Source organism: Balaenoptera acutorostrata, chromosome 3, assembly GCF_949987535.1.
Source record: "Balaenoptera acutorostrata chromosome 3, mBalAcu1.1, whole genome shotgun sequence".
In the NCBI taxonomy this organism is placed as follows: Eukaryota; Metazoa; Chordata; class Mammalia; order Artiodactyla; family Balaenopteridae; genus Balaenoptera; species Balaenoptera acutorostrata.
Window position 1 is genome coordinate 94,831,370 of NC_080066.1, and position 12,239 is coordinate 94,843,608.

The 12,239-nt window shown below is 38.9% G+C and overlaps 2 protein-coding genes across 13 annotated transcripts in view; one reads left to right on the top strand and one right to left on the bottom strand.

Moving 5' to 3' along the window:
• LOC103005791 (calpain-3) overlaps nt 1-6,286 on the bottom strand; it is a 128,703-nt gene extending 122,417 nt beyond the window's left edge. For 2 of the 9 annotated variants that reach the window (XM_057544756.1, XM_057544755.1), the window contains exons 1-3: nt 5,253-6,251; nt 2,512-2,574; nt 880-988 (exon numbers count right to left, since the gene is read on the bottom strand). In XM_057544756.1, the coding sequence (XP_057400739.1) occupies nt 880-988; nt 2,512-2,574; nt 5,253-5,281 (201 nt within the window). In that variant the 5' untranslated portion in view covers nt 5,282-6,251. Of the gene's footprint in view, nt 1-879; nt 989-2,511; nt 2,575-5,252 lie in introns of all 9 variants that reach the window. The other 7 variants (XM_007173614.3, XM_057544757.1, XM_028164356.2 and 4 more) reach the window with 6 other exon arrangements.
• TMEM87A (transmembrane protein 87A) overlaps nt 6,272-12,239 on the top strand; it is a 44,763-nt gene continuing 38,795 nt past the window's right edge. Inside the window, exons 1-3 of one of the 4 annotated variants that reach the window (XM_057544759.1) lie at nt 6,272-6,484; nt 7,788-7,848; nt 11,120-11,205. In XM_057544759.1, coding sequence (XP_057400742.1) covers nt 6,341-6,484; nt 7,788-7,848; nt 11,120-11,205 — 291 coding nt within the window. In that variant the 5' untranslated portion in view covers nt 6,272-6,340. The remainder of the gene's footprint in view (nt 6,485-7,787; nt 7,849-11,119; nt 11,206-12,239) is intronic. The other 3 variants (XM_007173619.2, XM_007173617.2, XM_007173616.3) reach the window with 3 other exon arrangements.

Sequence of the window (12,239 nt, forward strand, 5' to 3'; positions counted from 1 at the left end):
TCCCAGAACTGGGATTTGTTAGTGAGCGGATGGAATTACTATCTAAGCTGTTATGGGACTAGACTGCATGTCTTTACCTATGTCCTTCAGCGAATTACCAATTAAACCAGATTGGTCTGGGAGGCCTTAGAAGCTTAGGACACCTTTCAAAGACAGGGGAGGATGTGAAGTGAGGGTCAGGTTGGAAGCATCAGCTACTTGTGCATAACCACACTTCCTAGCCCGGCCCACAGCACTTCCTCTGTGACTGGCCCATCTGAAGTAGTGTGAAAACTTGACAGATGAGAAAAAGCACTTAGGATACTGCTCTAATCCTTTCAGCATGTAATGACTATGGTGATCTGTTAGTGAAGCAGCTTAGGGGAGGGAACATTTGTGACTTATTCAACTGCATAGACCATTGTTCCTCTTGCCCACTGACATTTTGAGGTTTGGACATTCACTGAATCTGTACCTTGCTTGAGGGTATGCTGTGTAATAGTGATAAAAAAAAGTGTGGGTGCGTGACAGAGTCTACAGTCACAGGTGAAAATTCTGGTTCCTAGCTATGACTTTGAGCAAGTGGCATTTTAGACTTCAATTTCCTTACCTGAAAATTACGGACAATGCAATGTACCTCTTAGATGTATTCTGAAGATTAATTAAAAGGAAATAACATTCGTAAAACATCTAAGAAAGCATCTGATACAAGGCAATCTGCATGTTGATAGTCATATTACTTTTAAAGTAGCATTGTGTAGATATTAAAAAGATGGCATTACTTCTCTCACAAAGTTTATTTTTGAAGCATAGTTTAATTAGCCTTTGTGGAAATTTACTTCATTCAACCCACATAAATATAGAAACAAATAATTCTCTGTAGAAAATACTTTTTCTCACCTTAGCTGCTTCGTTGATGATTTGGAACCTGGTGCTCTCTTTGCCTGCCGTGACTGAGTCTAGTAATGCCCGATAGGTAGACTTCTTGGAGAGCCGCTGTTTCTGACGCCTACAGATTTGGAGTATACAGACGCCTGAGAATGATTTGTGACTCTCAGCCTCCAAAAGACTATATTACCATGTGGAAGTCATTAAAATTCACTTCGATAGTAAGTGAACTGCGCACAGGCAGTATATTAGTACTCCAATAAAGCACTAAGAGGAGTATCAATAATTTAGAGAGCTAACGAAATTAATAAGCAGAGTGCTAATGCAATTAATAAAATAATAAGAAGAGTACTAATAAAATTGTTCACCATAACACTACTCAAGGATGGTATTTTGTCCCCTTTATTGAGAAGGTGGGGCAGTTTTCGTAGATGACACATATTAGCTTGTTGATGGCCCTCCCTCTTTCCATGAAATGTACACTTTAATTGAAACGTAATAAATTTTAGTGGAAATCCAATATAATCCAGTGGTTTGTCAAGGTGACCAGGAGTTCACTACAGAATTCCCTCTAAGGTACCTGTTCAGAATTAAAATGATACGATTTTCTTTCTCTAGAGTAGTGTGTATAAATTAGAAAGTTGTATGATGTAATTTTTGGTGATTTCAGTTTCAGGACCACATAAAGGTAGACACTCAAAAAAATTTTTAAAGAAATATTTTGTGAGGCTCTGGGGAAATAGGCAATCATATAGTGGTGATGGGAGTGCAAAATGACACAATCTCTATGGAGGGATATCTGGTAATAGTTAAAATTTCAAATACATTTACTCTTTGACCTAGTAATCCCACTCCTGGAAATTCATCCTACAAATATACCTGCATGTGTAGGAAATGACATATGTATAGCTTTTCACTGTGGCAGTGACGTTACAGCAAGACTGAAAACAACCCAAGGGTCTAGCAATAGGAGAGAGACTGAATACATTATAATTTACTCAATGGAATACCATACAGCTATGAAAAAGAGGACAATTTCCATATACTCATACAGAGCTCTTCAGAATAAATTATGAAGCAGAAAAAAAGAGGTATATAACAGTGTATATAGAAAGCTACTTGGCATAAGAATGGTGGTGATATAAGAATATGTGCATTCACAAAAAGAAATACTGGAAAGATAAATAAGAAATTAATAAATCTGGTTACTTACAGGGAAAGATGTGGAATGGGGTGGAAGGGGACAAGAAGGAGATTAACATTTTTCAATGTGTATCTTTTTATATTATTTGATTTTTGAACCATGTAAAAGTGTTATTTCTTCAAAGATTCAAAATTTTAACATTAGTTGAAAAACACTTTGACTTTTAAAATACCTGTTTATTAACACAGTAATGTTAATTATAATGTATAAGTATACAATATAATTAATTATAATTAATAATAACATTAATAATAAAATAATACAGGAGTTAAGCTAGAGTAGTAAAGGTGAATTTCTCCTGTCAATAAATTCTTTAATCATTGAATTTCCTAATTGACTCTTTCCTCAGAAAGTCTATCAGTTCTCAAAAATTTAATAAACATCAACTTTGAAATATTTTCAGAACTATTCTACCTAGGTCATAAACTTCCTCTTCTTACCTGTAGAAAGCAATCTTGCTGCAGTCTTTGAAAATGTTTTTATCCACAGCTTCATCTTCAACACTAATAAAAAGACATTTTAAGAAACTTATTTTACATAGGGTTTGTGAATCCAAATTTTGTACCTTCTCTAACTATAATATAAATCATGGGACATAAATCACTGTGATGCAAAATTGTGTCATGGCCATAACATAACACAATAATGTGTTTGCTGCAGAACAACATCCTTTTGTAAACTGCCCATGGTAAACAACAAAACATGAAATTCTGGGATTGCTCAGAAAGCAACAGAAAAAGAGCACTGTCACTTATGAGAAAGGGTTCTTTAAAATTAATGACTGAAGGCTATGGCTACAACAATAAAATCTGAAGGAGTAAAAACAAAAAGCCCCAAACCAAACCAACAAAAACAACCCACCCACCTATTTATTCAACAAAATATTTTCAGAACATTCTTGCTGAGTGTTGGGCTCTGAGGAAGATAAGAAGTACCGTGTCCGAGCTTTCTTTGAGAGCCTAACCAACATCACAAGTCAACCTGACAAATGATATAACAGAGGTATGTTCGAGGTGCTAGAATAAGGATAGAAACAGACAGAGAAGGAAAATCCTTTGCTTTTTAAGATGATGCTGATAATCTAGGGGCCAATGTTTTGTTTTTGTTTTTTATTTTTAACATCTTTATTAGAGTATAATTGCTTTACAATGGTGTGTTAGTTTCTGCTTTATAACAAAGTGAATCAGTTATACATATACATATGTCCCCATATCTCTTTCCTCTTGCATCTTCCTCCCTCCCACCCTCCCTATCCCACCCCTCTAGGTGGTCACAAAGCACCGAGCTGATCTCCCTGTGCTATGTGGCTGCTTCCCACTAGCTAGCTATTTTACGTTTGGTAGTGTATGTATGTCCATGCCACTCTCTCACTTTGTCCCAGCTTACCCTTCCCCCTCCCGGTATCCTCAAGTCCATTCTCTAGTAGGTTTGCATCTTTATTCCCATCTTGCCCCTAGGTTCTTCTGACCATTTTTTTTCTTCTTCTTTTTTTTTTTTTTAGATTCTATATATATGTGTTAGCATACGGTATTTGTTTTTCTCTTTCTGACTTGCTTCACTCTGTATGGCAGACTCTAGGTCCATCCACCTCACTACAAATAACTCAATTTTGTTTCTTTTTATGGATGAGTAATGTTCCACTGTATATATGTGCCACATCTTTATCCATTCATCTGTCGATGGACATTTAGGTTGCTTCCACATCCTGGCTATTGTAAATAGAGCTGCAATGAACATTGTGGTACATGTATCTTTTTGAATTATGGTTTTCTCAGGGTATATGCCCAGTAGTGGGGTTGCTGGGTCGTATGGTAGTTCTAATTTTAGTTTTTTAAGGAACCTCCATACTGTTTTCCATAGTGGTTGTATCAATTTACATTCCCACCAACAGTGCAGGAGGGTTCCCTTTTCACCACACCCTTTCCAGGATTTATTGTTTCTAGATTTTTTGATGATGGCCATTCTGACCAGCGTGAGGTGATACCTCATTGTAGTTTTGATTTGCATTTCTCTAATAATTAGTGATGTTAAGCATCTTTTCATGTGCCTCTTGGCCATCTGTATGTCTTCCTTGGTGAAATGTCTACTTAGGTCTTCTGCCCATTTTTTAACTGGATTTTTTTTTTTTTTTTGGCTCTGTTGGGTCTTCGTTTCTGTGCGAGGGCTTTCTCTAGTTGCGGCAAGCGGGGGCCACTCCTCATTGCGGTGCATGGGCCTGTCACTGTCGCGGCCTCTCTTGTTGCGGGGCACAGGCTCCAGACGCGCAAGCTCAGTAGTTGTGGCTCACGGGCCTAGTTGCTCCGCGGCATGTGGGATCTTCCCAGACCAGGGCTCGAACCCGTGTCCCCTGCATTGGCAGGCAGATTCTCAACCACTGCGCCACCAGGGAAGCCCCTGGACTGTTTTTTTGATATTGAGCTCCATGAGCTGTTTGTACATTTTGCAGATTAATCCTTTGTCTGTTGTTTCATTTGCAAATATTTTCTCCCATTCTGCGGGTTATCTTTTTGTCTTGTTTATGGTTTCCCTTGCTGTGCAAAAGCTTTTAAGTTTAATTAAGTCCTATTTGTTTATTTTTCTTTTTATTTCTGTTACTCTAGGAGGTAGGTCAAAAAAGATCCTGCTGTGGTTTATGTCAAAGATCTTTCCAGTTTTGAAGAATAAACTCTGGAATGATATAAGAAGAGATGTACTTAGCTGAACCTGGAAAGCAACATGTTTGAAATTCATGTGTTAAGAGTTCTGATCACAGGGCTTCCCTGGTGGTGTAGTGGTTAAGAATCCATCTGCCAATGCAGGGGACACGGGTTTGAGCCCTAGTCTGGGGAAGATCCCACATGCCGTGGAGCAACTAAGCTCGTGCACCACAACTATTGAGCCTGTGCTCTAGAGCCCACGAGCCATAACTACCGAGCCCACGTGCCACAACTACTGAAGCCCACACAGCTAGAGCCGTGCTCCACAACAAGAGAAGCCACTGCAATGAGAAGCCCGCTCGCAGCAACTAGAGAAAAGCCGCACGCAGCAATGAAGACCCAACGCAGCCAAAAATAAATAAATAAATAAATAAAATTTATAAAAAAATAAAGTCTTCAAAGCCAGAATGTTGTTTTCAGATACTATCTATCCCCTGCTTCCGTGGGCCCTGGAGTCAGCCCCTACTGGACCACTGGGCCTTTACCTGATTTCCTCTTTCTCAGCTGCGTCCATGGCTTTGCAGTCACTTCACAGGCTCCCAGATATCAGGCCAAGGCCCCAGGCAATCTTTTAGATTGTCAGTCTTTCTAAATAACCGCCAGCACTTCACCACCATCAAGTTTCTGGGACTTTCATGTCCTTTAGGAGTGACAAATTGACACTTGCTCCCTGGATTTCCAGGCCCAAATTAGCGTTTCTATAGAGATTTATTTGGCAAATTTTTCTTGGTTCTGAGTAGCTCATGAGGAACTGCCTTCTTTAGAAACTGAAAAGGTTTTTGCATCCGAGGAGGCGGGTAGTCAAAGAGCCCTAGAGGATGCAGACCAAGAGCATGAGAACCAGGAAGTACCGACAAGGCCTGCGTGATTAGGGCGAAGCTTCTGCAGATCTACCTCAGTGACTGTCACGCCACAGATACTGAAAACTGACCCACTCTCTCCTGTATTTTAGTTTTGAGTAGGAAGTGCCGGCGGGGTTGTTGCTGGAGGTTGATGTTCTCCGACCAAACTCTACATCATACTCTTCACGGCTACAAGGGTCTTTTAAAAGGGCTTGTCTACTGCATTATCCAGTTTAGGAAGGCTTATACTCCACCACCGCCAAACTCCAGTCTTTGCTTAAATACCTCCGGAAACCGAGTACTCACTACTAGACGCTAAATAGGCAGCCAGACTTACGGCTTTCCCAGACTTTTGGCCCCAGCATCTGACTCAGGATGAGGGACTGGGGCGAACGGGAGGAGGAGAGAGCCAAACGCCGCATGGGGTTCTTCCCTGGTCCCCAAACCCTTTAAGGGCTGGGAGAGAGAAGAGCCAACGGACTCGGCTGGTATCTTTTGCCGATCATCCTAACACTCCAAGGTTACGGCAGGAAGACGCCTGCGCAGTACGTCCAAAGCCTCACACCAAGCCAGCCGACTGCCTGAGGGCGGGGCCGCTGAGTCGCTAAACAAACAAGCCACCAGAGGTTTTGAGGACCCGGATTATCCCGCCCCCAGAGCGGAGCCGGAAGAGGGCGGGACGAACCGGAAGAAGGTGAAATGCTTTCGGTAGGCACTCCACGGCTGTGAAGATGGCGGCGGCTGCGTGGCTTCAGGTGCTGCCTGTCATTCTTCTTCTCCTGGGGGCTCAGACGTCCCCATTGTCGCTTTTCAGTGTAGGACCGGCACCCGTCGCTGCTGCCGACCGATCCAAGTGGCACATTCCGATACCGTCGGTGAGTGGTCACTTCAGGAGCAACTGAGCCCGGAGGAGCAAGGGGTGGGGCTACGGCAGCCCAAGGGGTCCATGAAGGTTCCATTAAAGTCCGGTTCCAAAGGGGTGGGATTGCCGGGAGTGTCTGTGTAGCTGCTTAACCGGGACTCACCTCCCTTTAGCGGGAAGTCGTACACTTCTTTGGGTAGATTAGCAGGAATGTCAGGGTCAGTTCAGGAGCGGAGAGTGGCGGTGGAGCGGTTTCTTATCAGCAAAGGCGGAGAACTTTCATTGCCTGACTGGAAACGTGTAAACTTGATGTAGAGATGGAGAGTGGTTTCTCTTTCAGCAGAAGTTTCACAGAATCTTGTTACCCCGGGTTGGATGAGAGGAATATGTAAATAGACATCTTTCTTTCTTTCTTTTTTAATTTTTTCTCGGCACTTTTTTGTTACTGGATAATTCTACTTACGAAGTTGGTTGATTTCGTTTGGACTTTGAAATGGTTATTCTAAGCCCTGCCGTGTAATTGGGAAGCCTAGGCATTTAAAACGATGTATTCTAACGTGAGAATGTTTAAAACGGAAGAAACAGTATTCTAAAATTTATTACGATAAGTTAGATTTTCTTAAGGACAATTAACTGGATTGGTTGACCCTTTCTTCCCTTTACCACCTTTTTGAAACCTCGTTTGAGTAATAAGAGCTATAGTCCTGTGAGCCGACAAATCAGATGCTGGCTGGAAATGCCGAAAAGCATTAGTCTTATTAAAACCACGGTGGCCTTTTTGTTCTGCTCTGCTCACTGGTTGTAATGCCCAAATCTTATTTGAGCTTTTGATATGGCAAGAATTACAGCTTTTGTTCATTTGGTGACGATCTTCAGATTCTCAGTTTTAGGTTATTTATTTGTTACGTGTAAGATGGTTAATAGTTAAATATGGCTGTCTGCTCATAGAATAGTTTATTTGAAGAAATGATTGGTTATTCTGGACGGTGATTAGTGAGTAAAGGAAATGAACTGATTAAGGAGTACCTTCTAGAAAGATTTAAGTTAGGTTAGGATTTCTAGCAGCCTTCCTTCTAGAGTCCTTGCTTCATGGCCTGTGGAGAAAAGAAAAAACTTGTCTCTGCACCAAGCTTCAAAATCCTGCAGTTTGGATATGGTTGAATTTTACTAAAAGGAAGGATATTGATGCCTCTTTGTGTGTGTGTGTTAAGAAAACTAACGTCAACATTTTATAAATTTTAGCTTTTATATCAGTTATATTCTGCTTTGGGAATTAAAGTGATCTGATGCTAATTATCTCTCCTTTATCTTTGCAGGGGAAAAATTATTTTAGTTTTGGAAAGATCCTCTTCAAAAATACCACTATCTTCCTGAAATGTGAGTTTTTGCATTTCATGAAGTTTTTATTCGAGTTTTTGAGTGATCTTTAAACTTTCAAATTACCTATTTTCTACCTCTGATGATTTACTCTCAGCATAAGTTCTGAAATTTAATAGTCCAGCACTATCTAGGTATAAACCTACGTAGTGTAACTAAGGTACTTTCTCAGAATAATCTTTAGAATACTTAACTTTTTGAACATTATTTTCTTCTCTTGTTTTTCTGGTGTTAACAATATATAGTTAGACACATTGTTTTGGTTGATCGCCTCCATGGGTTTTAATCTGTTCTGAGTCATAGAGATAACTGCCGATTTTGTTTTTGTGTGCTTGTTAGATGTTTACTGGACACATGACCTAGGTCTGTCAGACCATTGGCTCTGAACAAATATGTTCAGTAAAGCTTTTGTTTGCTGAAGGAGTATTTTACCACTTGGATCTTTGGAAGAGGAAGCTCAAAGATAATTACCAGGAAATAGGGATACATAGAACAAAACCACTCTGTCCAGTGGGAAAACCACTGTATCTGAATCCAGAATACCCCATTGTGCATTAAAGAAAAGCTTCCTTTTATTTCTGAAACTGGCTTTATTTTTAGAGAATGAATGATCATGGGCAGCTCCATTTCAAGATCAGGAATAAAAATCCAGATCATCCATGTGTGCTCCTATGCATATTTCTCTCTATGAAAATGCAAAGTATGTCATAGTTGGATGATTTTATTCTTTTAATCACTTAGTAGGTAGTTACTGAACACCTACTATGTGCCAGACACTGTTTTAGAGAGCAAGGAAGTGATAGAAAAGACTCTTTCTCTTATTTAGATTATAGCCTGGTGGGATGGAGGGGTTAGGTAGAATTTCTATGAAGAATATACTGTGTCCATGAAAATATGATCTCTTGGCTAATAATTAAGTTTGATTTAAATCAAATCTACTCTGACATGCTGGTATTTCTTGTGAGGTTGGCTTTCTAGAAAAGAAGAGCTTTTAGGGATAGCAGTATTTTGTCTTTTGAAATAGCCTGACAGCCTGTATGCTATTCTGTCCTTTTATTATGTACAGTTTCTTCTTACCTGTATTTTGTTCTAATGGTTTTTCTAGTGGTTTTTGTTCAAGCTGCATATTTTGAAGTGTCTGTGTTTCATTGTTGCTGGAGGGTTTGAAGCTTCTTAAAATTTGCATTGTCTTTCACTTTGTTACTTCTGTGTTTTCTCATACTTACCTTGTCTCTGATTTTATGCTTTTGTGGGTATGGTATACAGTAGATTTCCATGAAATTGGCAGGGCCATTTTCTTTTCTTTTCTTTTAAGACTAAAATTACAATTTTTCACCTACATTAAAAATGTCTGTTTTGGAGAAAGAAGTGAGATTTGCTCAAAGCCTGGAACTCTGGTCCCTTCTAGAGATAGCCACTTCTCCCTTAAACCTGCACCTGGCTCATCTAAGATTCTTAGGGACTAGACCTGCCAGCCAAGGGAAGGTGGGGAATGTGGCAGGACCATTTTCATTGTCTCTTAAAGCCATTCATTTAAAGTTCTGTGTGTTTTGGGAATTCCCTGATGGTACAGTGGTTAGGACTCCGAGCTTTCACTGCAGAGGGCCAGGGTTCAGTCCCTGGTCCGGGGACTAAGATCCCGCAAGCCTCGCGGCGTGGCCATAAAAAAAAAATTCTATGTCTTTTAACATAAATAGTAGTATTTTTGCAGGCATATTTCCCTGCAAATCTCCTGTTAGGGCTTTTATTTAATTAATTCCTTTTCTGTTTGGTTCTTCTGAGTAGTTCATAACAAGATTGCAGTATCCTTTTCAGCATTTCCATACATTCTATCCAACACATCAGATTTTTGTGTATTTTAGCCTTATAAAAGCCTTATAAAAGTTGAGCTTTATAAAAGTGTGCTGCTTAAAAATTAGTCTGAGAAAACCACTTAAACCAAAGAAAAGGGAAAGTTTGTAATTTTAGGTGTGCTTCTTTTGTTAAGAGCCAAAAGTAGGTTTTTAGATGCAGTCGTGTTTATCTTTGTCACATTTGCACAAAGTATGTATTTCTAGTGTATTGTCCCTTCCTCAGCTGGAATCAAAGATAAAAGGAAATACTGACTTCCCCAGGTGAGACAGTTAACAGTCATATAGTCAGGTTTACACCCCCAAGTCTTCAGACTAATGCTTTGGTTCACTAGAATATTGTGCTCCAAAATATGTTGAATGAGTTATGTGAGGCTTCTATGATTTCATGAGGTTCCTTGAGGCTTCTCTTTTTTTTTTTTTTTTCATTTGTGTATTTATTTATTATTTTAAAGGAGACTTTACATTTTAGGCTGGCTTTCGATTTACAGAAAAGTTGGAAAGATAATACAGAGAGTTCCTGCGCAGCCCACACCCAGTTTCCCCTAATCCTGATACGTGTCTGTGAAACCCTTTTTTCACTCCTGACTTGCCCCCTTGTTTGAAATAGCAGTCCCAGCTGACAAGGGCGGCTCCTTCCAGCAAAATGCTAGCTGTCTATTCCAAGTCAGATAAGAGTTAGATGAAAGGACCAGGTAGATGCAGGGCAGGCAAATGCCCAGGCCCACACCTCCTTGAGGCTTCTCTTAAGGTGAGTTTTAAAAAGAATCTAATACTCTTTTTATCTTTGTTTTTTCTATTCCTGCCTTCCCCAGCCACGTTTGCTTTTTATTGATAGTTCTTTTCTATCCAATTTTGATATCTCTCAAGGTTTAAGCCATGAGGTTTTCCCTCAGTGGAACTATTTTTGTTGCCTTGTGACATTCCTAATGTTGTTATTCCTTGACTCTTCAACTAGAATCTTTTTTAAGACTTTTCTTAAGAGTCTTCAATAATTTGTTCCCTTCTGTTCCCCTGTTTGGCCTAACACAGTGCCATGTATCTTTGTATACTTAAGTGCTTTGCTCAGTAAATATTTAAATGATAATAGAAGACTGATTTTAACTTAAGGCTGCTTTATCACTTCCAGATTTTTTCCCAAGAGAGAACCAGAAATGAAGGTTTTAAGGCATAAAAATAGATACACGGTTTCAAAGGTTAAAAATCCTTAACTGCTTTTTATTTCTGTGAGCAACAATTCTTACTTTTAACTGAAGAATATCCAGTTTTTGTAAAATTTATTACTTCATTACCTTCTGTTTGGAGAAAGAATGGTCTTTGAGTATCTTAGTTTAGCAGGAAATGGGATGTGGGGTAATAGTTTAGGAAAAATGCTTTGTTCGGGAATTATCTTTTATTCACAAAGATTTCTTCTTTTATAGTTGATGGAGAACCTTGTGATGTATCTTTGAATATAACCTGGTATCTGAAAAGTGCTGACTGTTACAATGAAATCTACAACTTCAAGGTATGGAACATAAAATTACAGACTTTTCTTAGAGTTTAGATATCATCGGGTCCCAACCTGATAGAGGAAAGAGTGTCATGTAGCTATGGAGAAGAGCTGGAACTAGAATCATGCTTCCCAATTTGCAGACAAATTTGTACTATCAGTTCTCAAACTTATTGGTCTCAGGACTGTGTTTACTTACTACAGACCCCAAAAAAGCCTTTATTCATGTGGGTTACTGTATTAGAAATTAAAACAGAAAAATACAGAAATATTTATTAATTTGTGAAAAATAACGATTTTTCAAAGAAACTGGGAAGAGTGGTGTTATTTTGTAGTTTTGCAAATCTATTTGTTTAATATCTAGTATAATAGAAGATAGCTGGATTCTTATACTTCCTTCACTCAGCCTATTGTGATGTGTTATTTTGGTTGAAGTGTATGCACAAAATGTGGCCTCACACAGATATGTAGTTGGAAAAGGGAATGGTATTTTAATAGTGTTTTCAGGTAATTGTGGATATTGTTCTTTGATTCTATACCCAAACGCCATAAGTGGAGTTTCTTAAAGGTTAGTTGCAGTGTGGAATCTGAAACCATATCAGTGAACTTTTTCTGTGCTCTGTTATATTAAAATAAATTGGTGTGTCTTGCACTTTGAATGGTCTTTTGCCCATGTCTGATTTGGCAGCATCTTTCATGGTCACTTAGAAAATATTGGTTGGCTGAATTATATAAACCTTCCAAATATTAATTCATTTTACGATTAATTCAAAATTACATTTGTTAATATGACCTTTCAATCTCATCAGATACTCTGTAAGTATTGGAAACTATAAATCATGGTAGGGAACATGCAAGTTTTCCAAAATTCCAGTTTTTCCTGGAAAGCTCAAATTTTATTTATTTACTTATTTTTTAATAAAAAATTTTTTTTTCAAGGTCCAAGAAGACTTTATTATTTATTTATTTATTTATTTTTGGCTGCATCAGGTCTTAGTTGCAGTACGCGGGATTTTCATTGCGGCATGCAGGATCTTTCGTTGCGGTGC